This window comes from Chlorocebus sabaeus, chromosome 29, assembly GCF_047675955.1.
Source record: "Chlorocebus sabaeus isolate Y175 chromosome 29, mChlSab1.0.hap1, whole genome shotgun sequence".
Taxonomy (NCBI): Eukaryota; Metazoa; Chordata; class Mammalia; order Primates; family Cercopithecidae; genus Chlorocebus; species Chlorocebus sabaeus.
Window position 1 is genome coordinate 21,794,729 of NC_132932.1, and position 27,779 is coordinate 21,822,507.

The window sequence follows — 27,779 nt, forward strand, 5'->3', positions numbered from 1 at the left end:
ATCTCCAGGGAGCAGGGCTTGTTGAAGGGTCAGCAGGCCTTATGGAACAGTGGCACTGTGATCAGGAAGAGGAATTCAGGCATCTGCTGGGGACCAACATTGCAGAATGGAGACTCAGGAAATAGCCAAATGACCAGGAGTTGGGGCCTTGGAGTGTCAGATACTAGGTGTTGGATATTGAAGTTGGACCTTCTTAGGGCAGAAGAGAAATTTTGATGAGGTTCAAGCAGGGAATATTATAAATGTTTTCCATCTCCACAAACCCCCCTGCTGCCCATTCTTGTCAGTGGCTCCTCTTTTGGGTAAAAATAACAGGTATGTTGATTTCCAGCCCCTTGCACTCATGTGTATTTGCATCCTGTATGTATATCCACCTGACTCTTCTTTTTTCTTCCCCAAGACTTGTCTATCAGGGCTCTAGAACCCATAGTCTCCCATCTTCTCAGATACCTAAACTTCACATTGTCTCTTCTCTTTTAGAAATCTTTTTTTTTTTTTTTCTTGAGACAGGGTCTTGCTCCGTCACCCAGGCTGGAGTGCAGTGGCACGACCTTGGCTCACTGCAGTCTTGATCTCCCAGGCTCAAGTGATTCACCCACTTCAGCCTCCCAAGTAGCTGGGACCACAAGTGTGCACCATCACACCTGGCTAATTTTTTAAACATATTTTGTAGAAATGAGGTCTCACTGTGTTGCCCAAGCTGGTCTCAAATTCCTAGGCTCAAGCAGTCCTCCTCCCTCAGCTTCCCAAAGTGCTGGGATTACAGGCGTGAGCCACCATGCGTGGCCTCTTAGAAATCTTGATTTTTTTTTCCCTCCCTGAGAAACTGTGTTATTCTTCTTCTGCCATTTAATGGGTGCCAAATAAATGGTGGCTACTGAGATGCCTATGATGATGATGTGCAGCTGCAGAACTCTTTAGCATTTCAAAACTTTGACCTTTATTAGCTCCTGTGCCTTTGCTTTCCTCTCTCACTGGCTCCCCTTTTCCTATTCTTCTTCCTTCTGTTTCCTCCCAGATTTACCAGGACTCTGGCCTTTGTCCGCTATTGTTGTCCCTCAGAATGCTTCTTTGTTGTTGAAGTATCTTTTCTGCTCTGTAGAAATCTCACACTTCTCTGGTTTTAGTGTCAACCTCTTTTCCAAGGTCTGGTTCAGCATCCTGCTATCATCTTAATTGTCTAGCAATGGTTTTCTCTCATCTCCCATAAGCAAAAAACCCAATCTCTCTTCCAACTCCTGCTGTCTCTGCTCATGGACCAACCTCACAGTTGCTTTGACTTAGATTCCTGAAATGGTTTTGATCCCTTCCTGCCTGTTGGTCCCCTCCATCAAATCCGCGAGCATTGATGGCTATTAAACCCCTGCTTTGAGGGTCCACTGCCTGGGCCTGACCTTGTTCAGGGCCTTCTTCTCACACTGTGGAGTTACAGCGTGTAACTCTGTCTCCTTGTCCAGGATCCTCCATCTCCGCTCAGTCCACCATTTACTACTGCCTCATTAGTCTTACTGAGTCATCATTTTGTCATGTTGCTTCCTCAGCATAGAGCTCATAGTCCTCAACTTGGCTGCCAGGATCTCTATAGTTGAACCTCAGCCTACCTTTCCCATTCAGTAACAAAAGCTCCAAGTGTTCTTTGACAGTTTATCATGTGCATGCACTGTGCTCGCCCTGGTGATAGCATGGCTGGATGATGATGATTTAATTCTCAAGACAGTGGGTGCCAAGAGGGACTGCATCAATTGCCAGAGAAGCCTAGCTTGGTGCATAGCTTGAGGCAGACAGAAGAGAGGTAGTAGTCTCACTCCTGTTCTGAGGGGAGCTTGGCCTGGAGAAAGAGGCCTGTGCAAACCACCTGTACCCAAACCAGGTCATTTACTGAATGTTTACTATATGTCAGGACTTTGCTAAGAGTTTGTTACATGAATTACCCAACCTAATCTTCATGATAGCATTCTAAGGTAGTACTGTTATTATTCTCAGGAACTAAATCTTTTTATTTATTTCCTTGAGACAGAGTCTCACTCTGTTGCCCAGGCTGGAGTGCAATGGCGTGATACTGGCTCACTGCAACCTCCGCCTCTCGGGTTGAAGCAGTTCTCCTGCCCCAGCCTCCTGAGTAGCTGGAATTACAGGCGGCTACCACCATGCCTGGCTAATCTTTGTACTTTTAGTAGAGACGAGGTTTCACCATGTTGGCCAGGCTGGTCTCAAACTCCTGACTTCGTGATCCACCTGCCTCAGCCCCCAAAGTGCTGGGATTACAGGTGTGAGCCACAGTGCCCAGCTGGAACTAAATCTTACATGATATTTATGTAAGTAAATATTTTTTGTTTCCACTGGTGACTGGAAAACTCTGTTTTCCAGTGACTCTGTTACCCAAGCCAAGCCATTGTCTAAATTGTCCTGCTTCTTTAGATGGACTGTGGAACTTTGGCTGGAATGGCCTGTTAGCCTTGACTTGGGATCGCTCAGCCACTCAAGTCTATTCAGAAAGGAGAAGAAAATCTTGAAAGTGTGTGTGTGTGTGTGTGTGTGTGTGTGTGTGTGTGTGTGTGTGTGTATACACGGAGTCTCGCTCTGTCACCAAGCCGCTCACTGCAACCTCCGCCTCCCAGGTTCAAGCAATTCTCCTGCCTCGGCCTCCCGAGTAGCTGGGACTACAGGCACATGCCACCATGCCCAGCTAATTTTTTGTATTTTTAGTAGAGACAGGGTTTCACCACATTGGCCAGGATGGTGTCAATCTCTTGACCTCGTGATCTGCCTGCCTCAGCCTCCCAAAGTGCTGGGATCACAGGCATGAGCCACTGTGCCCGGCCTGAATATATTTTTTTAAATGCTCACTGATTGAATTGGTCCCTGTAATTTTTTTCTCTCTCTCTCTTTTTAATGTAACAGCTTTACTGAGATGTAATTTCTGTACCATACAAGTCACCCGTTGAAAGTATACTATTTGATAGCTGGGCATGGTGATATGTGTCTGTGTTCCCAGCTACTTGGGAGACTGAGGTAGGAGAATCACTTGAGCCTGGGAGGTTGAGGCTGCAATAAGCCATGGTTGTGCCACTGCACTCCAGCTTGGGTGAATGGCGAGAACCTGTCTCAAAAAAAATAAATAAAATATACAATTTGGTGGTTTTTAGTATATTCATGGTTTTGCAAATGTCACAATTTCCCGTATTCCCCTTGATAGTGAGCTTCAGAAGTAACCCTTAGACCTGTCTCCTGAAGCCTTCCTTCTAAGGTAGGCATGCAAGTTGTGGATATGGAGAACAACCCACTTATTTCTGCCTAGGGAACCCTGTTTAGTCCTTAGTGATTTTGGACTGCCAGCCTCATCCTCTGGGCTGAGCTCCCCCTCAGAACTGTACTAAGGCCCATACCTCCCTTCTTCTCCAGTGTGAGCTAAGGACTTAGCTGGGCTTTCTGGCTGTTTTTTGATATAGCCCTTTTTTTGGTGCCCATTGTTTTCAGAATTAGGAAGCGTCAGTAATCATCTTTTGATTCTATCGGAGTATCCTGGTTTCTTTTTGATCTGCTTTCCTAGAGGAGTCTGAAGATGAGCTCTTACCGTTGGTATTTGGATGCAGGTTGCCATGTACCAAACTAGAATATTTCAGAATTGACCTGGAGTTGGGCTCTGGATAGGAAACTTCAGCTAAGCCAACAAGGCTGCCATGGTGCTCAACTCCTGGCCTGGGTCAACTCTAGGTCCTGAGGGACTCTGGAAGGCTAAGAAGGTTATGGTATACCCTAGGGGTTCAGTGTCCTACTGTGGGTTTTAGGGATTTCCATAGCTTAAGGGCCTTGGTGATTTCTTGGAGGAATTCATAACATTTTAGGATGGTGACAAAACCCAGCTCCATCTTGGCTTTCCCTACCACCCCAAGATAAAGGGAGTCACCACAACCCCGTTCTCTTGCTGTGGTCTTGTTCTGCATAGACTTCCTTCCCCAGGCTGCACTTCCTGTCTGAAAGAATCCCCACGTTCTGTGTCTGATCAGGAGAGCACAGCTAATGTGATTTCAACCCTGGGTTTTGAGGTCTCATCGTTTGTTTTACTTGAGTTTGGTCCTGGCTGTTACCTCATCCTCCATACCCCATATACAGGGGGTGAAACCTTCACACATCCCAGAGGGGCCTCAAGCCATTTAGTTCACTTCAGAAGCTGGTAGTGGTCACATAATGGCCCCTTTTGGCCCCAGTCTGGATATTCTTCCCCTCCCAAACACAGGGGCAGAGGCTAAGCCCCCTCTTCCACTTCAGCAGGTGGAAGTTTTGAGAGGAGGAAGTGAGGGGGAGTGCCCTTTATTTGTGTGTCCAGGACCCCTCTTGTCTGCAGATGGCCACTGAAAATATATGGCCACTTAGACTATGGTAACCTGACTTTTGTCAGCAACTCAGAAGGAGACGGACTTTGGAAGTTAAGAAAGAATTGTTCGATTACCTGAAATCGGTTTAGGGTTGAGATCGTTTTTTATCTTAATTGCTTTAGTAACGTAAGTGAATCAGAACTGAAGTGGAAAATGTTTTTGGGTTTATGTTTTCAACACAAAGTATGATGATGCTTACATTCCATTTATAGGAGTGGCAAGGAATTTACTATGCCAAAAAGAAAAACGGAGATAATATACAACAAAATGTGAAGATAATACCTGTCATTGGACAGGGAGGGTAAGTGGAAAAAACAAGTACATCAGTCAACATACAGTGCTTTGGGTTATTGCAGAATTTGCTTTAAGTTAAGGACTGCTGACGGAAGTGTTAAGGTCAGGTGTCATCACAGAATGGCCTTCCAGGGTCGTGTTTCCTTGGTGACTTCCTCATAGCTACAGTCTGACCCTCCACTTACAGCGCACAGCTGCCGTACTCAGGGCAGTCCTGTTTAAGCTGCATGGATACACAAGAAACCAAAGTATTTGTTTAAATCAGAATGTCACTTCAATAAGCTGTATGAAATACTAACTGGTAGACTCCCTATATTGAAAATATTTTTTACCTAATTTGATAGGCTATGTATTATTTCTGCAAAGACCTATCAAATTAGATAAAAATATTTTAAATACTAACAGTTATGGACATTCTTATATAAAACAGATGTGACTGCAGTTTGGAAACCAGTATATATCAGGAGCCTAAAAATTTCAGACAGTTTATCTCAGAAACCTATCTTAAAGAAATAATATGGTAAGATGAAAATTATGAATATGAATTACAGAACACCTAAAATATTGCAGCCATTAGAAATGACGATCATATTCACAGGTTCTAAGATTAGGGCCAAAAAAAGTAGAAATGATGATCATAGAAAATTAAATTACCTCATGCCTGTAATCCTAGCACTTTGGGAGGCCAAGGTGGGAAGATCCCTTGAGCCCAGGAGTTTGAGATCTACCTGGGCAATATAGTGAAACCCCCATCCCTACAAAAAATTTAAAAATTAGCTAAGTGTGGTGACACACACTTACCAGTTTTCAGGGGACTGATGTGGGAGAATCGCTTGATTTTGGGAGGTCGAGGCTACACTGTGATCGTGCCACTGTACTCCAGTCTGTGCAACAAAGTAAGATGCTGTCTCAAAAGGAAAAACAAACAAACAAAAAACAAATATGAGAAAGGTTATGATATAATGTTAAATGCAAAAAGTAAAATGTAAAATGATACCTAGTGTTTAATTTCAATCATGCAAAGGAAAGAAGGAAAAAAGAACAGGAGAAAGTATGGCAGTGACAGTTGTAGTAACTGCTGTTGTTTAATTGAGCCCCTCCCTTCCTGGCCAGTTCTCAGTGTCTGGTCGATGCCACTTCATTCCATCCTAACTGCAGCCCTGTGAGGTTGGGGCTGTGATCATCTCCACTTTACAGATGAGGAAACTGAGGCTTAGAGAGGTCAGGTTTCTAGCCCAGGGTTCCAGCTGCCAGCGTGAGGCGCAGCCAGGCTGCAGACCTCAGCACTGACTGCACGGCTCACGTGCTTTGTCACCAGGCTTTGCTGCCAGTTGGTGATCGCCTCAGGGAGATGGATCTGTGTGGGTTCTCTGTTCTGATTCTTTGCCCTTTTATGTCCTTTCCAAATTTTTTGTGGTAAGTACATAGGGATTTGATTATCAAGGGGAAAAAGTGAAAAAACTGAAGGAACAATAAATAAATGAGAAGAGTCAGCAGCCTCTGAGCTAAGCCCTCGTTGCTTTGTTTTAGAAGTCTAGCTAACCACGTTCAGTGTGAACCTCAACTCCCAGTGTGGCCTGCGGCTGTGGCCACCAGTGACTGTGAGCAGATTGTTTGTTGGAACTTGAAGAAAAGCATCAATATAAAGGGTTGTGAAAATAAAACACGTTAAGGAACTAAAGGCTCTTGGTTGGTTAACATGCCGTTCATTTTAAAAAACATGTATATTTGATTGTTTCATGATTAATTGGGAAGAATTTTGTCATTTTTACTGAAGTCACTTGTACAGAGACACCAAAGGATGTTTGTTATCTCTTGTTTATTTATTGGTGGCCTTGGTCACAGTAAGAAGAAATGTTCTCAGAACATTTTGTGTATTACAAAAGGGAGGTGCCATTTTCATAATGAAAAATTAACAACATATCCATCAAATTAGAGAGTCAGAAGAGAAATAATGCATTGTTTTTTACTTGCAGAAAAATTAGACACTATGTGTCCATTATCAGAGTGTGCAATGGCAACAATAAGGTACGTAAGGAGAGCCCCTGGGACCCCAGGAACACCCTAGCAAGATTTTCAGCAATCAGAACTCTAATGGCTTTTAAAATTCACTTTTAGGCTGAGAAAATACCCGAATGTGTTCAATCTGACACTCATACAGGTAGGGTGCCCCATATTTATTCTTAGAGTTCGTTGAGTTTTTGGAGAAAAAAAATAAAAACAGATCTTTAACTAGCTTGCCTGGTGTAATGGTGGGATTTTCCTCAGCCTGTGGCAACATGTCTCTCCTTGACTCCCCAGGTTGGCTTATGAGTCAAAGGACTTGAGCACCTGTGAGCATTCTGACAGGTGCCCTGGGGCAGGTCTCTGAACCTGCGAGGGAAAGAACTGGTCAACTGAAATGCATGAACTCATGTGAAGTGTGGTTTTATAACCTCATTTATGCTTTAAGAGGGTTGGGTGATTATCACACAGTCCTTTAACAGGGACGTCTTCATCTGTCCTGACACTTACCACTGCCAGCCTACAGGGAGGTAACTGGGCCCCTCGCACTTGCCTCACCTCTGTGTTTCTTAACCATGCCTTGGACACCGTCTGCTCATCCCCATAGCTTTGTTACTGCAAATGCGTTTCCCTGACTTGGAGTCGCCTGTTTCCTTCAAATGTGTCATGGCTTCAGTAAGCCACTTTCTATTCTGGTCCTCACAGATGAAGGGGCTGGGCTGGGATGGTGAAGAGCCACTCCAGCTTCAGGCAGGAGGTGCTCCATCAAGTGTTTGCGTAGACACTTGGTGTGCCACCCTGCCTTACCTGAGTAGTGTGCTCTGCTTGCCCAGCTGGTCTGTACGAGCCTCTAAGGAGAAGGCTTCCCTTCGTGCTGTCGGTGATATGCTTTCTGCCTTACCAGAACAGTTCATTCTTTCACTCTAGGAACATTTACTACATATTTTTGTGAGCACTTAATGTGTACAAGATACCTGTGCTAAGTGCTTTAGGTACAGCTTATTTTAATGAAGCCTTAGAATAATTCAAGGAGGTAAGCATTTTTAGGTGAAATTCTCTTTACAGGTAAGGAAACTGAAAGTTTAAATAATCTGCCCAAGGATCTCCATCTAGGAAGTGGCAGAGCTAGCACCTGAATCCAGGAGGGCTAACACTAGGGCTCTGATGCACAGTTTTTACGGTTGCCCCAGGAGCAATCAGAGATTTAGTCTGAAAAGAAGAGAGACTCATTGACACAAAGGAACAGAGCAAGCCATAAGAAGTGATCCGCAGGAATGAGAGAGGGCAGTGGGTGGTGTCCTAGGCAGGGAGATGTGGATTTGAATAAGAAAAGAAGTGTGAGCGGAAAAGCATTCCAGCAATAAAAACAGGCATAGAAGAGGGAAAGTACAGGGCATGTTCCAGAAAAAGCAAGTACTAAATTTTTACTGATATAAAAGGTCAGTGGGGAAAGAGGTATTTGGGTCAGTAAGAATCCTGAAATGCTAGGTGGGAAGTTTCCATTTTCATCTGTAGACAGTGGGAATCTCTGAGGATTTGTGAGTCAGGGAGCAGCGTGATGATATCTGAGCTCTGAGAAGCTCTTAGAGCATGTATGTAAGATGACATGGAAGGAGACACCAGAGAGAATACCAGCACTGCCATAGTCGAGAGGAAAGAAAACAATGGCCAGGGAATAATAAGGTGACGACAGTAGGAAGAGAGAAGAGAGGCCAGATGTGATGATGGTGTGGGACTAGAGAGAGAAAAGCAAGAAAGTCCTGGAAAAGGTGGTTTCTGAGCCTGTAGATTCAAGGAGTAGCAGTAGGGCTGGGGAGGATGAATGTGTAGAGCTCTACCTGTGAGGTCCTGCTGGGCAGTCAGGTGGGTTTGTTTATTCCCCCCTTTGCCCGTTTATTCTACAGATTTCTGTTGAGTACCTGCTGAGCACTGGCTTCTGTGTTCTGCAAAGAGGTTAGGACTAGAGATGAAAATGTTTCTGGCCAGCCAAGCATTAGCAAGTAGCACAGATGTGGATGTGATGGAAACCAGGGATGGGAAAGGGGAATGGAAACTTTGAGGTTGCAGTGGAAGAGAACAGCAAGAAAAGGAGAGGAGGGGTGAGGTGGATTCTTGGAGACCACCTACCTCCAGAGAAGGAGGAAACAGAAGCAGGAAAGAGGGGTTAGAGAGAGTGGGGGAGTCTGGAGAGTGTTGCTGAAGCTGAAGGCAGGGAGAACGGGAAGCATCAAGACTGGTCAGGGCTGAAGCACACATAGGGAAGGAGGGGGATATGGAGCCAGAGATGGAATGCTTTGCATTCAAGAGCTTGTCTGTGACCTGCAGACATGCAGTTTCTGGAGAATGGCGAGGGCAGAAGCCAGATTGCAGGGGCTGGAGGCATCAGAGTAGAAGCAGCACGTGTAGGCCTGTTATGGAGAGTCCTACACTGCAAGTTCACAGGGGGCTTTTACTTGGTTTTAAGCATTTGTTTTTTAACTCTTAAGAATAGTACCATATGGCCGGGCGTGGTGGCTCACACCTGTAATCCCACCACTTTGGGAGGCCAAGGCAGGTGGATCACCTGAGGTCAGGAGTTTGAGACCAGCCTGACCAACATGGAGAAACTCCATCTCTACTAAAAATACAAAATTAGCCAGGCGTGGTGGCGCATGCCTCTCATCCCAGCTACTCAGGAGGCTGAGGCAAGAGTATCACTTGAACCCGGGAGGCTGAGGTTATGGTGAGGCGAGATCGAGCCATTGTACTCTAGCCTGGGCAACAAGAGTGAAACTCTGTCCCAAAAAAAACAAAAATAGCGCTGTAAAGTAGGTATGACTATTATTTATGTTCCTTTATTACAGAGGAAGAAACTGAGGCTCAGAAAAGTTCAATGAGCCAGGTGTGGTGGCTCACACCTGTAATCCTAGCACTTTGGGAGGCCAAGGCGGGTGGATCACTTGAGCCCAGGAGTTTGAGACCAGCCCGGGAAACATGGTGAAAACCTGTTCCTACCAAACATACAAAAAATTAGCCGGGCGTGGTGACACGCGCCAGTGGTCCCAGCTACAGGGGAGGCTGAGGCACGAGAATTGCTTGAACCTGGGAGGCAGAGGCTGCAGTGAGCTGAGATCGCGCCACTGCACTCCAGCCTGGGTGACAGAGCAAGACTGTCTAAAAAAAGAAAAAAAGTTCAAAGACAGCCTAGAGTTGGGCAGCCAGGATATGGCAGAGCTGGGACTGAGAGGCAGAGTCAGTGATGCAGTCAGAGGAAATGTTCGGCAGAGGGAGCATCTCCCAAACTGCATTTATATCGAGGCCATTTGGTCGTTTTACTTGATCAACGCTGACTTAGGAGTTTTACCCATCCCACCCAGATGAGCCACCTGCCCATCCTACCTCCCCCCTTAGCAGCATAAACAGCTTTATGTCCAAAGGTCTCAACTGGTCATCTTCACTTGAGAAGGCAGGGTGGAGCTATTACAGGCCATGGGCCAGCCAAAGTCCTTGGTTACACACAACAGAAATCAATTCTTAAGCAGAAAGGAATTTTTTTGTTTTTTTTGTTTTTGGAAGGAAATAGGGTTGCTTACAGATTGGACAAGAAAGCTCTAGAACTAGTTTTGGAAAAGGAGGCAGGAACCTGGGGAAGCTGAGCAACTGTCCCCACTGCCCTAGCCATGCCATAGGAGCACTGTGCTTAGGGGGCCCCTGCTGTCACTACTGAACTTCGAGCACCACTGGCCCTGTTGAGGTCTAGTTATGGGGTGTTGCTGTTCTCACCACGGGTAGCATAGCTTCTTCACACCTCGCTTCCTTGCCTCACTCACTCAAAAGCAGACTCATTTGGCTGGGCCTGTGTCACCTACTCTATCACTAACTGGGTATGGAGCAATGGAGTCTCTGGCCTTCTCCCTTCCATAGTGAGAGGACTTAGTACTCCCTAGACATGGGAAGGAAGGTTCAGGATCTGAGCATCCAAAAGAGTAATAAAATCCCAATACGTGCTCCCTTTTCCATGGCCCATGTGTTTTCAGTGACATTGTCTCACTGAGGACACCAAATTGTAGTGACAATTGTCCAATCTATTGATTTGTTCTAGGTCAGGCCATGAGCCTGGCTGTAAGCATACAGAAATGAACATGAGTCTCACTCTCCGGTGGCAGGAGAAAATAATTTGAATATGCTGTGGTTTGTAGTACCACACTGGAGAAAAGCTGGGGGATGCTTTCCAGCAATAATGATGATGATGGTTGACCTGGTGTCTGGAGAGAAGTAGTGGTCATGCAGAGGACAAGGTGGGAGGAGCAGCACACATAAAGGCATAGAGAGGCGAGGCTGGGGCAGGCCAGTTTGGATTCATCCTGTGAATCCAGGCAGAGGAAGGCCAAGTGAATCTGTATAAATAGGTAAATGGGAAAGAGTCAGGTCTTATAAAGATAGTCATGGAGAAAAGAGATTGAAGACAAAGTAACTCCTGAATCCTGCCTCAGGAGCCCAATCAGAGACTGGATTCAGGAGTTACTTAAGTATAATCAGTAGGATTTGGGAACCAGCTTACTGTGTGGGATAAAGAGAAGATTTGAGAATGACACCAAGATATCTAGCTTGGCCACTGGATAACCTTAATTAAAATAACAAGTGCAAATAAGATCATAAGAAAGAGCAGATTTGTACAGGGAGTGGACAGTAAGTTTAGATTTGAACTTACCACATCTGAAGTGATAAGCCAAAACTTTTGGCCCTGGGCCAACTCTCCTGAAGAGAGAAAGTGAAGCAGGAAGACTTGAGTACCAAGAAAGGAGTCCAGCAATAAGAGACTTGTGAATAATGAACAGAGGAGCACTGAGGAGCAGGATTAATTCATTCATTCATCATTCATCCAAACTCAGTGCACAACTGCTGTGCACCAGGCAACATCTATGTCTCTGCTTACAAGATGTGTTTCTAGCTGGGGGTGAGGTAGACAGTAAGCAAACAAACATACAGTATATCAGATGGTGTTAAGTTCTGTGGAGAAGAATGAAGCCAGGGGATTGGGCATTGGATGAGGAGGTGGTCAGGACAGGCCTTACCAGTAATGTGACAGGCTCTGGTTCTTGTTCAGGTTGTATGGAATGGAGCCCAGGCCTCATACTTTGCAGGTGTTCTCATGGGCTACCAAGGTTGGGGCCATTGTTAGAGGCCTCATAGATCATTTAAAATACTTGGGAGATTTGGTCTGCACCTGGAGAAAGTGAGCTTTCTTGGGAGGAAGAGGTAGTTAGTTACCAGAGGCCCATGTGCAGAGTCCTGTGGGCTTGGCAGTTTGGAGGTGGCCCTGTTGCAGAGTAAGTGCTCTGCAAATGCTTGTTGATAGTGCCTGAGGAAATGCTCTGACAGTCTGCTGTGGTCCTGGCAAAATGACTTTTGGGCAAGTCACATAAGATACTGGGACCTGGACTTCCTCATATCCAAACTGGAGCTCATACTTCCAGGCTGCAGGGCTAATGTGAGTTGGAGGAAGCTGCTGTTTTTGAGGGGTACTGATTGGTTACCCCCTCTCATCATCCCCACTGTTTTTCCAGGATTCCCAGGATTTACCCAGCAGGTCAAGGAAATGCTATTAATTTTTCTCTATTGAAAGGATGGGCAGAGCTTATAGACCCTGTTTCACAGAACAGGAAGCCAAGAGCAGAGACATGAAGTTGCAGGTGATCCTGAGCCCAGGCCCTGGCTGTGGAGGCCTGTTTAGTGTTCTCTCCACTGGCAGGCCGGGTACCTCAGGATGAGTGTGTGTTTTCTGAGCACTCAGTAAGCAGGAGGCGCCTGGGCGCAGCACACCTTCAGGAGTTGGTAGTCTCGTTGGGATGTAAGCCTCACACTTCATCTTCAACCTCTTGGTATTCCCTGAGGAGAGCTTCTGAGAACTGGGCACTGGGGTGACAGGGTGGAGACACGGTCCATCTCTACCCACTGGGCGAAAATTGCTAGAATCATCTATAACGTGCTACAGGGACTGGGAGAGCAGTGAGCTTAGCAGGGCTTTTAGGAACAAGAGGATCTTGTATTTACATAAAGTAACTTTGAAACAGTCAAATAGAAATTAAAACCTGCTTAGTCTCCCTCCATTTTTCCACAGTGCATCCTTCATACACACATTGCTACTTGCTCCTCTCCAGCCATACTCCTCCATCTGCACAAGCAGTGTCCTCCTCCTGGAAATGCTGTCCTCCTCCTCCGTATCTTGGCTGCAGCTACAAGACTCCATCCATCTCCTTTCTGCCCCCCACTCCCTTGAGAATCTGCCACTTCCCCCTCCAGACTCCTCCTGAACTTTAAAAATATTACTGTAACTCTTGATTTACCCACCCTTTTCCCCACTGACCATCTCCTTTTGAGTTCATGGACCATAACTTATTCATTTTCACCTCCCTAATGCCTAGTTTAGGGCAGCACACATGGTGGGTGCCCAGTAAAGGTTTGTTGAGTGGAATAAAAGAGGTAAGAATGAAGGAACAAATAATCATAAGTTCCCAGCCCAGGCTATGTGGACATTACTCATCATGAAGCTCAGAGGAAGGAGACACACTTCTGGCTCCATGTGGTTGAGAAGAGGGGACACTTGAAGGAATGAACACTTGAAGAGGGTGCAGTGTCATGTCTCAGACGAAAGGAGCCGATGTCAAGGCTGTTCCAGAGACGGAGCAGTTGTGCTGATGCGGCACATTCATGGGAAACACAGTGCAAGATGAAAGGCAGGCTGCTGTAGGCCAACCTTACCTGTCCTTGAATGCCAGGAAGTTCTTTATCTCTGAAACGCTGAAGGATTTTGAGCAGGGGAGCCACAGAATCAAGAGTGACTGATTTAACAGAACTTTGATTTGTGCACAGCAGGAAGGTGCAAGTTTTTGGTGAAGCAGATGTGTATTTATTGAGCTTCTATATACATATGCTTCTTCTAGCAGATGGTAGGTACAGTGCTGGTCACCTAGGAAAGACAGGAAAAACCGTCCCTGCCCTCAAGTCATTCATGTTAGCAAGGAAGGCAAGACAATAAAGCAGGCTGTTACCCAGCACTGTTGGGGTGGTGTGGAGAGACTTTAAGGAAAGGTTTCCCAAAAGTTATGATACCTGAACTGCATCTTCAAAGAAGATCAGAGGTAACCAGTCGAAGAAGGTGGCATGGGAGAGGCACATTTCCAAGTCAGTGGTTTGTACCAAATCACAGAGGTTTGGGAGGCAAATCAACAAATCATAAATAATTCAAGGTGGATAGATATGGGGGGCGTAGACCTCATAGGACTCTGGGTGCCACATTGAGGAGTTTGAATCTTATCCTAAAGACAAGGATGAGCCATTGAAGTGTTTTGATTGAGAGATTTGGTTGGATTTTTGTTTTACAACGATCACTTGGCAGCCTGCAGAGAATAAGTTGAAGGGGGAAAGGTTGGTGTTTTGGAGCCAATCTGGGAGGCCATTGTTATAATCCAGAGAGGATGACAAATATCTGAGCTCAGGCAAGGACAGAGCTGGGGATAGACTCGAGGTGTTTAGGAGGTAGAATCCTTAGATTTGGCTGACCCATTGAAGGGGGAGGAGAGAGGAGGGGGAGAAGTGATGGATGACTTCTGTCCACCTTATGGTAGATGCTGTTCAGTGACCTGGGTTAAAGAGCAGATTTGGAAAAAGATAAAAGACTTCATGGTGGATAATGAATTCATTTGCAGTGCCTGAGGAGTGTCTAAATAAGGTGGTAAATGGTAAGTTAAGATGTAAGTCTGGAGCTCAGGAGAGAGGCCTGGGGTAAGATGGCAACATAGGAATTAATTAAAACCATAGGAAGGAATGAGATCTCCCAAGGAGGTTTTGTTGACTGAGAAGGACTAAGGATAGAACCTTTGAAAAACCACCTTTGGAAACACCAGGGATACTGAGGAAGAGGAAATCATGAAAGAGACTAGAAAGGAGTAGTAAGAAGTGGAAGGAAAACCAGGAGAGTGTGGACTCTGCAAACAGGAGTGTCCAGAAAGGGATCAGTTGTGTCTAGTACCACAATCAAATCAGGTCAGGTAAGGATTGAGTTGTAGCCTTCAGACCTAGCAAAAAGGAGGTCGTTGGTGACCTTGCCACGTTCACTCTTTAGTGCCCACAGAGAAGAGGATTTAGTTTAATTGGGCAAAGAAGCAAAGAGCAGGTGAAGAGGCTTCTTGATGGTGCAGAGGAAGTGCTAAGGGCCTGCATTCAGATCCTGTCCATGAGCAGGGAGAGAAGTTCCGGGTGAGGAAGCCAAGACAAGGCAGAGAAGCTACTCCATGGCTGTGGGAAGAGTCGAGCTCAGCACCCACCCTACTGTGCACTCATCTGCAGAGCAGCTGCCAGTTTCCTTGTCTGTGAAATGGGGATGTATGGTACCCAGCAGGTGCGCAGAGAAGGGGTCAGGAAGGTAAGTGAGAGTTGCTTTGTCAGTGATTGCTGTGGGGGTCAGGATTAGAGAAGAGTCAAAGACAGTCCCCCATTTGAAGCCTAGGAGAGTAGTGTGTCCTTCGTAGAGAAGAGGGGGTGAAAGGGAGGAAGATGAACTATCATTTGAAATATACCCCAAACAGTGTTTACCGTACTACCCTAGGAAAAAGAAGAATGTTTTCCCTGGGATATTGTAGTCCATATTTTGTAGAGAAAATAAAAGATTTTTTTTCTTTGGGGCAAGATGAGTGGGGATCAGAATTTTCCCATCATTTTATTCAATTATATAGAAATACAATAGGAGAAATTCCCTTGAGGTCATTTCTATCAGTTGTCACTTTATGTCCTGGAACTCTGTAATTACATAATCTGGAACTGTAAAGCCCTTGTTTATCTGTGCACCTGGTGGGACATTTTGAGAAACCCTACCCCCGTAAAACTGGTTGTTCATAGTCTTCATCTCTATACTGTGTTTACTTTTGTGGCATTTAAAACATATTTAATTCTTAAAGTTGAAAGTTTTTTTTTAATTTTAGATTGGTAACCTTCCTTAATATGTTGTTTAAATCAAAAGTGATTTATCATTTGTTTCTACAGATAATCAGACAGGCAAACATAAAGACAGAAGAAAAGGCTCACTAGACGTCAAAGCTGTTGCCTCCCGTACAACTGAAGGTGAGTGACCAAGACAAGAGAAAAAAAATGTGATCAAATCACTGTTGAACACATGGAGCCCTGCTATGCCTTGCCCAGTCTCATCCTGTCTACCTCCAATTCTCGGGAGAAGAGGGAACCCTCTGGAAACTAGTGTTCCATTTTTCCCTCTGTGTACTCCTGCCATTGGGCTCCATTCTGAGCCTTTTAATGGAATCAGAAAATAAAGAAAAGGAAAAGATACATTCCCATATATTCTATAGTTGCATTTCTAAACTGTAACAGCAGAAGATGTCAATTCATCTGCTATAATTGTTTGCATTTGATAATTCTTAAAGATCTATCCCATCGTGGTTTGCAGTTTGCCATGGAAACTTTTAGAGAGAGGTAAGCTTGATTTTGGAATTGTGAAAGACCCTTATTCAGCAAATATTATTTAAGTTCTAATTGAAATATACTTTTTAAAAAGAATATGTAGGTGCATGGCCTGAATGACCTAATTTTTAAAATGTAATCAACATTGCTTATACAGAGTGTAGATGCAGGTATTACTGCTAGCTGTATACATTCTTTGGCCCAAAAATGAATACAGAAGGATACGGAGCTGTTTGTACTGGTTCAAAAGACAAACTTTTCCAAGGTGATATCAGCTAAGATTATACAGTAGGGATCAAATGCCACCCTGTCATCCCTCACAGATTTGTTATAAGGCCCAGATGACATGCTGTGTACTCCTTGCACTGGAAAGACCATACAGATTACAACCCTGCTTTGAGGGCAGGATTGGGGTGGTGCCAGTGAGGAAGCAGTATGGGGTTATGGGAAGGACTGTAAACTTTGGTGTCAGAATGACCTCAGTTCAAGTCCCAGCTTCGTCTGCTCTGTGTAGCCTTGAGGGTGGACTTCTGTGTTTCCATTGCCTTATCTGTAAAGTGGGGATAATTTACTGTCTACAGAGGATTGTGTGGGGATTAAATGAGTGTGTGTGGTGCCTGGTGAGTAAGGGTAGGGACTCAGTGTTAGCTGACATCGTCATCTTCATTGTAGCTGTCGTGATTACAGTCCGAGACACTCTGCAGTCTTGGAGCAGCACAGAGCAGGGCTGAGGTCCCTGCCCAGAACAGCCTTCACTCACCACATGCTAATGTTTGTTGATCCTTTGAATTCCTTGGTATATTTCTATGTTTTAATAAACATTTTTTCTTGTAACTTTTTATTTTTATGATTTTTTAGTTATAATTTACATACAATGAAATTCACTTGTTTCATCTCAATGAGTTTTGACAATTCTATGTGCTCATGTAATTACCACCCAAAATAGATATGGAAAAGCCACACACACAAACACATCATTAACCATGCAGAAGCAACCATTGATTGCTAGCACCATAAATTAATTTGGCGTCTCCTTGTGCCTCGTAGAACTGGAATCGTACAGTATGGCTTGTTTATGTCTAGCTTCTTGAACTTTCATGTTTTCAAGGTTCTTCCATGTTAGGTATGTCATAGTTCCTTCCTTCTTATTGCTCAGTAGTATTCCCTTATAGAAATATACTACAATTTGTGTACACATCTTCTTATTGATGGACAGTTGTTTTGTTTCCATTTTGAGGCTGCTAAGAATGAAGCTGCCATGAACATTTTTGTACAAGTCTTCTTTTGTGGATGTATATGCTCATCTTCTCCCTAGAAGTGGGATTGCTAGGCCTTAGAGCAGCTGCAAATGGTGCTCTCCAGTTTTATTCTCCAATAATAGCTCCAACATATTGCACCATGTTACTCTCCTCACTCATCTGTGAGAGTTCCAGTTGTTCCATGTTTTCCCACACTTGGTAATACCAGAATTTAAAATGTTAGCCATTCCAGTGGTTTTAATTTTAATTTTCCTTATGACTGAAGTTGGGCACCTTTTTATTGGCCATTTGGATAATCCTTTTCTGAAGTGCTGTTCAAGTCTTTTGCCCATATTGATAATTGGGTTGTATATCTTTTTCTTGTTGGTTTGTAGGGATTCTGTATATAGTCTAGGTATGGAATATCTGTGTATCACAAATATATTTTTTTAGTCTGTGGTTTGCCTTCTCCCCTCTAAATCGTATCTTTTGATTCTTAATCAAAGAACAGAGGTTCTTAATCTTAAGGAAATTCATTTTATCAGGTTTTATATTATTACTAGTGCTTTTTGTGTCCTATTTAAGAAATCGTTCTTCATCCCAAGATCATGAAAATATTCTCCCTTGTTTTCTTCTAGGAGTTTTATTGTTTTATCTTTTGTTTTAGGTCTTTGATCCATTTTAAATTTTTATATCTGGTGAGGGTAGAGATCAAGGATGACTGCCCCTGACCCTGGGGAAATCCAACTGGTCTATCACCATATTGAATAAACATCTTTTGCAGTAGCACCATTATTATAAATCAGGTTACTACGAATATATGATCTATTCCTGGACTCTATTCTGTCCCACTCTTCTGTTTGTCTATGCTTACACCAATATCACAATCAGCTACTTATATAATAAGTGTTGATATCTGATACCTGGTAGTAAGTAGTTGTTCTTCTTCAGTGTCTTGGCTGTTCTAGGTCCTTTGCATTTCCATGTGACACTTAGAATGAGCTTCTTAGTTTATACACACACCCTCCTGGGATTTGTTTTCAGAGTGCCTTAAATCTGTAGATCAATTCGGGGAAAATTGAAATCTCAGTAATACTGAGTCTTTCAAATCATGAACATGCGATGTCTCCATTTATTTAGGCTGTCTTTGTTTTCTCTCAGCAATGTTTTACATTTTCGTTGTAGAAGTCATACTAATCTTTAATTAGATTTATTCTTAGGTATTGATGGTTTCTTACGCTATTGTAATGGTGTTACTTGTTTAAATTTCCAATTGCTTATTGTATATAGTTATAGAAATACGATTGATTTTTGAATATTGACTTTGTATATCCAGGAGCTTGGGCAAACCTACACACTCACTGTAAAAGAAGAGGAGTGCATTTATAGATTCTTCAGGGCTTTCTGTATACACAGTCATGACAATCTTTATACTTTTTTTCTTACCTTATTGCTCTGTTTGATTTTTTTCTAATTCCTTTATTTTTTAATTGACAAGAATTATGTATATTTATCATGTACATGATGTTTTGACCTATCTGTACATTGTGGAATGGCTAAATTAGGCTAATTAATGTATTTATTACCTCATACACTTTCATTTTTTTTGTGGTGAGAGAACACAAAATCTACATTTAGCAATTTTCTAGAATACGTTGTTATTAATTGTAGTTACCATGTTGTACAATAGATCTCTGTTGTTTGTTACAAGCATATGTCAATTATTTTTAAATGAAAACAAGTCCTTTTATGACAGTGAGAAAATGGCAGTTTTTATTTTTGTTTTAATGACATTGTTGGATAAAATGGAAGGTTGGCAATCCTATAATCACCAAAATTTTAAGAAGTTTAGTTGGGCCCCCAAATTTAAAACATTTGAGACCCTGTGAATTGGTTAACCTTGGACGGTGTCTCTCCTCGGGCCTCAGTTTCTTCATTGGTAAAATGAGGTTGATACATCAGTCTCTGGGACAGCCCCTGGTCCTGTAACGTCTTTGGAAAGCAGCATTTAGCCTGATGGGATTGTTCGTGGAGATACCCAGGACTGGATGTTAATGTTTTTCCTGCCTATATTGTCTGGGCTTCTCCTCATCACAAAGGAACCATATCTTGACAGGAACAACAAAAATTAACAAACTTCAGAGCCTAAGAATTGCTGCCTGCCTCATTTAAGATATTTACCTAATCAGTCTAGATTAAACCTAATAGTGGGAAGCACCAGAGGGTACCTTGAAAAATTTAACCAGAGATTTGTGTATTTTAGTTATTGGTGAATTGAATGTATTGCTTCTGCCATATATGAAACAAAGAGCATTGTGTGGCATTGTCTTCCAGAACATTTTTACTCCTAGAGAATGGCAAGCTAAATAATTATAAAGGCTTATTGTCATAGACACAAAAAGAGGCTGTTTGACTTTGGCTTGCTAGATTGTTTCCTCTGTTTTCTCTCTGGCCTGTGACGTCAGAGGTTCAGTCCATGGGGGCATATGTGCATCCTAGTGCCTAGAACTGAAGGAAACAGAATTGGTTATGCCAGAACCCCAGGATTGTTAAGATGGGAATGAAGCTCAGTAAACTCAGTTCTATCCTGCCCCTTCATCATGCAGCCGAGCACACTGAGCCCTCTGCTGTCAAGACAGGTGCCCAGGGCCGTGCACACCCTGATTTGTGCATCCCTTTCTCCACAGTTTCCAGCCAGAGACGACACTCTTCTATGGCCCGGATACATTCCATGACGATTGAGGCGCCCATCACCAAGGTGAAGCAGTTTGTGGTCTGTCTCCATTGAGCACACATACTCCTTGTTCTCCCCAAGGATCATTTCCAGTGAGAAGAAACAGGGACCTGCAGTAATGAGAATGCTGTCATAGTTGTATGGTGCTAGTAGCCTCCTCTGAAGAGAGAGGATGTGTGATGTCAGCATTTTAACTAGTCTTAAGTTGGTATTAATTACTATGGCCAGATTGAGTCCTGTTGGGTTTTGTTTTATTTTGTTTTTGCTGTTGTATTTTAGAGATGGGCTCTCTCATTTCTGTTGCCCAGGCTAGTCTCAAACTCCAGTGCTCAAGTAATTCTCCCACCTCAGCCTCCTGAGTAGCTGGAATTATAGGCATACACCACCATGCCTGACCCTCTCATTGTTTTTAAGGTTATGAAACTCAAGTATTTTCCTTCCATAATGTAGGTAATCAATATTATCAATGCTGCCCAGGAAAGTAGTCCCATGCCTGTGACCGAAGCCCTAGACCGTGTGCTGGAAATTCTAAGAACCACTGAGTTATATTCACCACAGTTTGGTGCTAAGGATGATGATCCCCATGCCAATGACCTTGTTGGGGGCTTAATGTCTGTAAGTATATTTGACTAGACTCCTGGCTAGAGCCTGTCTGTTCTTGGTGGTTTTCTCAGAGGTTACTCATTTAAACAGATCTTTGAAGAGACAGGCAGGGCACTGTAGGGTTCAGTCAAGACCTAAACTCTCCTCCATTGCCTGGATTCTTCTATTCTCTGGCCAAGCACCCACCTGCTGCCTGCCTCCTAGGGAGAGCTTAGCTTGGAGCAGAGCAGGGAGGAGTGTAATCCTGACAAGTCTGCTGAGCCAGTTCTCCAGTGTTGCTTAGGGCTTCTACAGTAATTTATCTAAATAAAGCTTGTTTAGTTGTATTAAAGAGCTTGAAAACGGACAGTGCAGAATAGAAAGACTGTCTTTCTCCCGCCATATGTATTTAAAATGATGCCGGGGGGTGTGACAGTTTGGCCTGCAAAGCATCCCACACACATTTGGATGACTGTAGGAAAGTGGAGTTTGGGAATCTTTTACTAGAAGAGGGCTTTGTGCCATAGACTCTTGAGGGGTCCTAGATGCCTCCTTCAGGATGTCTGGTGTAGAGCTCTCACAAGAGAGGGACAACTTTGTGCAGCATAGATTACTCAGTTGCTCTCTGTCAGCTTTTGTCTTGGTCAGAAGCAAAATCCACCTCCTTCCCAATTCATGCTTTCTGAATTCACTGGATTTTATAAAAATAATGTTCCAGGCAGAAATCTAGAAGGTAGAATGTTTCCAATGCTGATAATATCTAACTGTGGTCTTGCCTATTTGAAACAGAGGCTCCTCCAGACTGTAGGTGAGAGATGAAAATGATGAGGGATGGGGTAGGATAGTGTTCTGGAGGCGAGTAGATGAGAATAGCCACAGGACTGGAGAAAAGGGGCTGCTAAGAGTCTGGGTTTGGGCCAGGTGGTCTGGAAGCACTGGTGAGGAGCCCAGGAGAATCACCAGCAGGAATGAGGTCCCTTAGAAGGTGAGAGAGGAGCTAATGTTCCCAGGAAAACCTTGTGTCCTCAGAGTGAAGAGAGTGGCAGGAAAATGGAGGAGAAGGACTGAGGGCTGAGCAGAGTTGTTCCTAAGAAACCAAATGGTCCTGGAGGGCAAGCAAGAATGCTGGGCTTAAGGACCACCCACCCCTCAAAAGATGCAAGCTCACCTCCCGGGTGCTGACCCTGGTCCTGAGTTTAGCTTCCAACAGGGCCAGGACCATCCTTCCCAGCATTAGCCTGTTGTGCTCTCCAGTAAGTGACTGAGGCCAGTAGTTGATCACTGGGCCCCGGGCAGCCTTGAGTGGATTGGTGGAGAGGGCTGCCCTGAGCTGTCCTGTGGGGGGACCACCTGGAGTTTCCAGGAAGGAAAGAACAGTTGTGACTTTTCTTTTTCTTGTTTCCTTGATTTTTATCAGGATGGTTTGCGAAGACTATCAGGGAATGAATATGTTCTTTCAACAAAAAGTAAGTTTTTCCTTTTTAATTTTTTAGATCACTATCTATAATACTGCAGTTTAGCTTAAGTGATGAAAATAACTTTTTCAGATAAAAGTTTTTAAATAGTTTTTCACCTCATTAAGAAGTTTCTTGGTATGTCATAAAGTCTCAGAAACAAAGCAGCTGTCCCTGAGGCAGTACTGTCCTCCCTGAGAAACAGTTAATCCTGGCTGGGAGCGGTGGCTCACACCTGTAATCCCAGCACTTTGGGAAGCCGAGACAGGCAGATCACAAGGTCAGGATTTCGAGACCAGCCTGGCCAACATGGCGAAACCCTGTCTCTACTAAAAATACAAAAAATTAGCCAGGCATGGTGGCAGGTGCCTATAATCCCAGCTACTCAGGAGGCTGAGGCAGGAGAATCACTTGAACCCGGGAGGCAGAGGTTGCAGTGAGCTGAGACCGCACCACTACACTCCAGCCTGGGCAACAGAGTGAGAGTCTGTCTCAAAAAAAAAAAAAAAAAGTTAATCATTTAAAGCCTATTAATTTTGTTCTCCAAATTACATCACTTTACAGACACTCAAACGGTTTCAAGCAATATAATCACTCCCATCTCCCTTGATGATGTCCCACCACGGATAGCTCGGGCCATGGAAAATGAGGAATACTGGGACTTTGATATTTTTGAACTGGAGGCTGCCACCCACAATAGGTGAGTTCATGCAGACCTCCGCAGAGGGAGAACTAGATTCCCAGGGCCTGTGTGAAGAGGCTACCTGAGGAGTGTGGATTGTGCACAGGGCTGGTACCTGGTCAGGGAGGGGCTCTGAGGAAGGAGTAGCAGGGCACCACGTGGCTCTGAGTCACCAGGGCCTGGGGGAGAGTCTGCTGGCCACAGTGATGGCACATTCATGGAAAGCATGCAACTGAGCCAGTGACTTCTCCAAGTAGCCCACGACTTTTTTCTCTGAAATAAAGGTATTTCTCCTATAGGTGGTAATATGTTAAGATTGCTGTAAGAGATCTGCTCAGAGCCTAGAACCAAAATTTATTAGAAACACATACACATGTGATAAGAGCTGCCCCCAGCTTTTGGTTGCTGTGTTGGTGATAGGCATAGGGACACCCAAAGCCCTAGTCATCCTCGTCTGGGTGTGATCACAGCGAGCAGGAGCAGGAATGGGGTTTTATCTTGAGTTTTTTCCCTTGCCGGAGAAGACCTGTTAACCAAAGGTGGCAGTTGGCTGGGCACACAAGAAAGGGAGGTCCACAGAGCTGATTCCAGCCAGGACTGCCCCCTAGGGTGTCTCGGGAGAGAGGTGCTCAGTTGGGCCATGGGATGGCTTCTCAGGTCTCATCTCAGTTTGGGCGACCTGTCCCCAAGATAACCCCCTGACTTTTTCAGGCTCACCTTGAGTTAACCTTCTGATACGTTCTACTTCCCCATCTCCCAGCACAGCCAAGGAGAGTGGAAAAGAATACTCCCTTGGCACATGAGTCTTTAAGCACCTGGTTTACATCCTAGTGACATTACATCCATGTGAATTGGGCTAAGGCAGGTCAGTTTAAGTCCTGTGATCACCTCTGGATACTGCCTCAACATGGCCAGTTTCTTGGCCTTTAAAGGCAAGGGCCAGATGCTGGGTCAAGGTGATTTCTCAAGTAAGAACCTAACTTGGTGGCCAGCTGGTCACCTCCGGGGAAATCCCCTCATACTGTAACACCCACCTCCAGAAAGGTGGGTGTTGAGAAAATTCCATGGCATACGGCAGTGTCTGGCTCATAGGACGTTTTCAGGAAATGTTTTCTTACAGGCAGGGTGTCTGGCCAATGGCATTGGTCCAGCAAGTCCAAAGGAGAGGATGGTGTTCAAGGTGGTACAAGCTTAACCTGGAAAAAGGATTGTTGTGACAAATTCAGTAGTGCAAGTAGGAAGCTGAACCTGGAAGGACAGAATGAGCAAACTCCCCCCAGCAAATCAGGAGCCCCAACGAGGCTGAGGCCAGAGCTGCTATGGACAGCCAGTTCTCACCTGTGCATCATGGTCTCCTGAGGGCAAGAAGTGGAACCAAAGTTTGTTTGCTCCACCAGAGAGAGGCCAGCACAGCCCAAACAATCTCCACTCTGCTGCCCTGCACTCCCTGAAATTTGGCTTGGAACCTATTCAGGCCTCAAACACTTAGCCTATTTGTTTGCTTTTGTTCTAATATTGTGGGGTTTTTTCTCTCTATAGGCCTTTGATTTATCTTGGTCTCAAAATGTTTGCTCGCTTTGGAATCTGTGAATTCTTACACTGCTCTGAGTCAACACTAAGATCATGGTTACAAATTATCGAAGCCAATTATCATTCTTCCAATCCCTACCACAATTCTACACATTCTGCTGATGTGCTTCATGCCACTGCCTATTTTCTCTCCAAGGAGAGGATAAAGGTGAGTTGTTGTTTACATGCCACGTTTAATGGGCAGGAACAGTGGGGAGAGTCTAGTGTTCCTGCCTCCACTAAGATACATAGCATGACTGCTCACGTGTGTGCAGCCTGGCACAGGAAGGGCGAGGCCACACTAGGAATCAGTCTGGAGGCCACACTGTAGCTTTGGGAAATAGATGTGTTAATTCATGACATAATCCCAGCCATTCCATGAGGGTGCAAGAGGCAGGATTTGGTCCCAGAGGAGAAACCACAGGATAGGGCGATTCTTCTGGGGGTCTCACTCCAAGCCTGTACACTAGTAGAGCCAAGTAACTGTTGGATATCCCCACTTTAGGGCCTGCATCTGTACATCAAAGTCTGCAGGGCTCTAAGGCCAAGTTCATCATCTCTGTTCCCAGCACTGCTCCCACCCAGGGTTATCTACCTAATCCAGGGTTCCATTATCCAACCAGATACCCAGGTTAGAAACCGAGAGTCATCCTTGGTTCTTTCCACTCCTCAACCCCCAACATCTGGTTGATCATCTGACCTTGCCTCCTGTCACACCTAAATGTTCTCAGATTCATCTCTCGCTGCTGTCCCAGTGAGGCCCCCTGCAATCCTTTCCCATCTGGGCAGTTCCAAACTGGAATTCTTGCCTACCCTGCCTCCTATGGAATGCCCTTACCCTACTGCCAATGTGATCTTTCTGAAACAGCACACCTGACACTGTCATTCCCAGGAGCAGCTTCCCACCTCCCTCAGGATTTAAACTTTAACCTCTATAGCTCTCCACATTCACCTCAACAAGGAGCTCCTCTCATCATTTCCTCTCTTCTACCTCAGTCACAGGCCACTTTTGGGCCATGCCAAACCACTTTAGTTTCTGAAGCTTCTGCCCTTGACCTGTTGCTCCCTTGGCTGGGGCCTAGATGACTGCAATCATGCAGGGCCAGGGCAAGTGGCTCCTGCCCGCATTTCCTTCTTTGTATCACGGGACTGGCATTTGGCAGAGAGCAAAGTAGAAGATGACATCTGGCACACAGAGGAAGTGAACAAGTGTTCATTCCTCACCTTGAAGGGTATACCTTCTCAGAACTTTCCCTGCTCCCTCTAGTTCTTATTTCTGTTTTTGTTGGTTTGTTTTCCAGAAAAAAATCAAATCAGACTGTAGGTAAAACAGGTGTCCAGAGGAGGGACTGTTTTCTAAATTACGAAAACAAGTAACAACAGAGGGACGTCTGTGTCAATATGGCTCAGTATATAAAGAACCCAATTTTTGCTCTATTGCTTTTAAAGTACTCTATAGAAAACGTACAAATATATATTTAGAAAGCTAACTGAAAACAGTTTTTAAGAGCATTTATTGAAATGTCATGGTGGCTCACACCTGTAATCCCAGTACTTTGGGAGACCAGTGCAAATGGATCAGGAATTCGAGACTAGCCTGGCTAACATGGTGAAACACCATCTCTACTAAAAATAGAAAAATTAGCTGGGCATGGTGTCACAGGCCTATAATCCCAGCTACTTGGGAGGCTGAGGCGGGAGAATCACTTGAACCCAGGAGGTGGAGGTTGCAGTGAGCCAAGATCATGCCACTGCATTGCAGCCTGGGCGACAGAGCAAGACTCTTGTCTCAAAACAAAACAAAAAAAAGAGCATTTATTGAAATGTAATTCACATACCATACTATTTGCCCACTTAAATTACTGAATTTTAATTTAAATCAATTTAAATAAATTTGCAAGGCTGATTTATTAGCTAAACATCTTCAAGAGTCTGTAGGGTATTTCCAAAAATGATCTTATACTGGGACACAATGTGTTGAACTTCTAAACTTCATAAGCTATATTTTCTAACCACAACACAACAAAATAGAATAACGGTTAAATTTAAAATGTCAGCTACAACAAATGAGAAAATATTCTTAATAATTTGGGGATCAACAAAGAAATAAAACCAAAATGACATTAGTTAGAAAACAACAAAAATGAGAAACTTACCTATCAAAACCTATAGAATGAAGTCAGTTATATATTTAAAGGTTTATGTTTTAAATGCCCTAATTACTTCAAAAAGGGAAGAAAAAGAACATGGGAAGAGCAAAGTGATAATCCAGTGTGGCTCTTGGAAATAACCAAGAAAATAGATGAAGTTCTAGCCAAACTAGTTAAGATATAAAGACACAAAAATATACAAATTTAGGCCGGGCGCGGTGGCTCACGCCTGTAATCCCAGCACTTTGGGAGGCCGAGGCGGGCGGATCACAAGGTCAGGAGATCGAGACCATGGTGAAACCCCGTCTCTATTAAAAAATAGAAAAAAATTAGCCGGGCGCAGTGGCGGGCGCCTGTAGTCCCAGCTACTCGGGAGGCTGAGGTAGGAGAATGGCGTGAACCCGGGAGGCGGAGCTTGCAGTGAGCCGAGATTGCGCCACTGCACTCCAGCCTGGGCGACAGAGCGAGACTCCGTCTCAAAAAAAAAAAAAAAAAAATATACAAATTTAAAGCAGAAAATAGTGGAAGTACCGCCCACATATGTACTAAATCAAAAGCTTTAAAATAGTTTTAATGGAATGTTTTAATTAAATTGATGTAAGAAGTATTAAAAAAAGAGACCAATAACATAGTAATTTTTAAATTATTATTTAATTTCTTCAAAAGTTGGCTCCTGACCCAGATGGATAGGTGAATTCTTTAGCCCTTTAAGGAGTTTTTCCATGTTACATAAACCTTTTCAGAGCCTTGAAAAAGATGGAAAACTTCCAGATCATTTTGTCAAACTCAAAACTCTGACATCAACCTGACAAAGATAGCACTAAAAGGGGGAAGAAAACTAAGGCAATTCCCAGTTAATGTAAGTGGTGCCTATTTTAAATTTTATTTAAAATTGTTTCTCTCCTTTATTAATACTAGTTTATGTTGGTCTAAGTCAATATCTCAGACTAAGGACTTTTTTTGTGATGGGTCTAGAGAAAGACTGGCTGAGGAGGTGACTCCTATCTGTTGAGAACACCTGTATTTTGGTAAGTCCTTAACTTGTGTGAGACTAACAAAACTATGCAGAAATATAACTGTTTCAGGGTGGAGGTAGGAAAACTAGATTTGCTCACGTAGTATGCTTTTCTTAGAAATCTGAAATATTCTTACCTGAAAGTAATAGGGGAGAAAGAAAACTATACAGAAGGCTTCTTTGCCTTCAGTGTCATACCCCTGTATTTAAAAGCTATCTTGTTTTCAG

General features: G+C 44.0%; 1 protein-coding gene across 2 annotated transcripts in view; it reads left to right on the forward strand.

The window, feature by feature from the left end:
- The window catches only part of PDE8A (phosphodiesterase 8A), a 180,799-nt gene that overhangs the window by 111,375 nt on the left and 41,645 nt on the right, over positions 1-27,779 (forward strand). For both annotated transcript variants that reach the window (XM_073013077.1, XM_007990257.3), the window contains exons 9-17: positions 4,589-4,677; positions 6,647-6,698; positions 6,789-6,831; positions 15,696-15,773; positions 20,053-20,123; positions 20,550-20,714; positions 22,099-22,147; positions 22,700-22,835; positions 24,357-24,555. In XM_073013077.1, the coding sequence (XP_072869178.1) occupies positions 4,589-4,677; positions 6,647-6,698; positions 6,789-6,831; positions 15,696-15,773; positions 20,053-20,123; positions 20,550-20,714; positions 22,099-22,147; positions 22,700-22,835; positions 24,357-24,555 (882 nt within the window). The remainder of the gene's footprint in view (positions 1-4,588; positions 4,678-6,646; positions 6,699-6,788; positions 6,832-15,695; positions 15,774-20,052; positions 20,124-20,549; positions 20,715-22,098; positions 22,148-22,699; positions 22,836-24,356; positions 24,556-27,779) is intronic.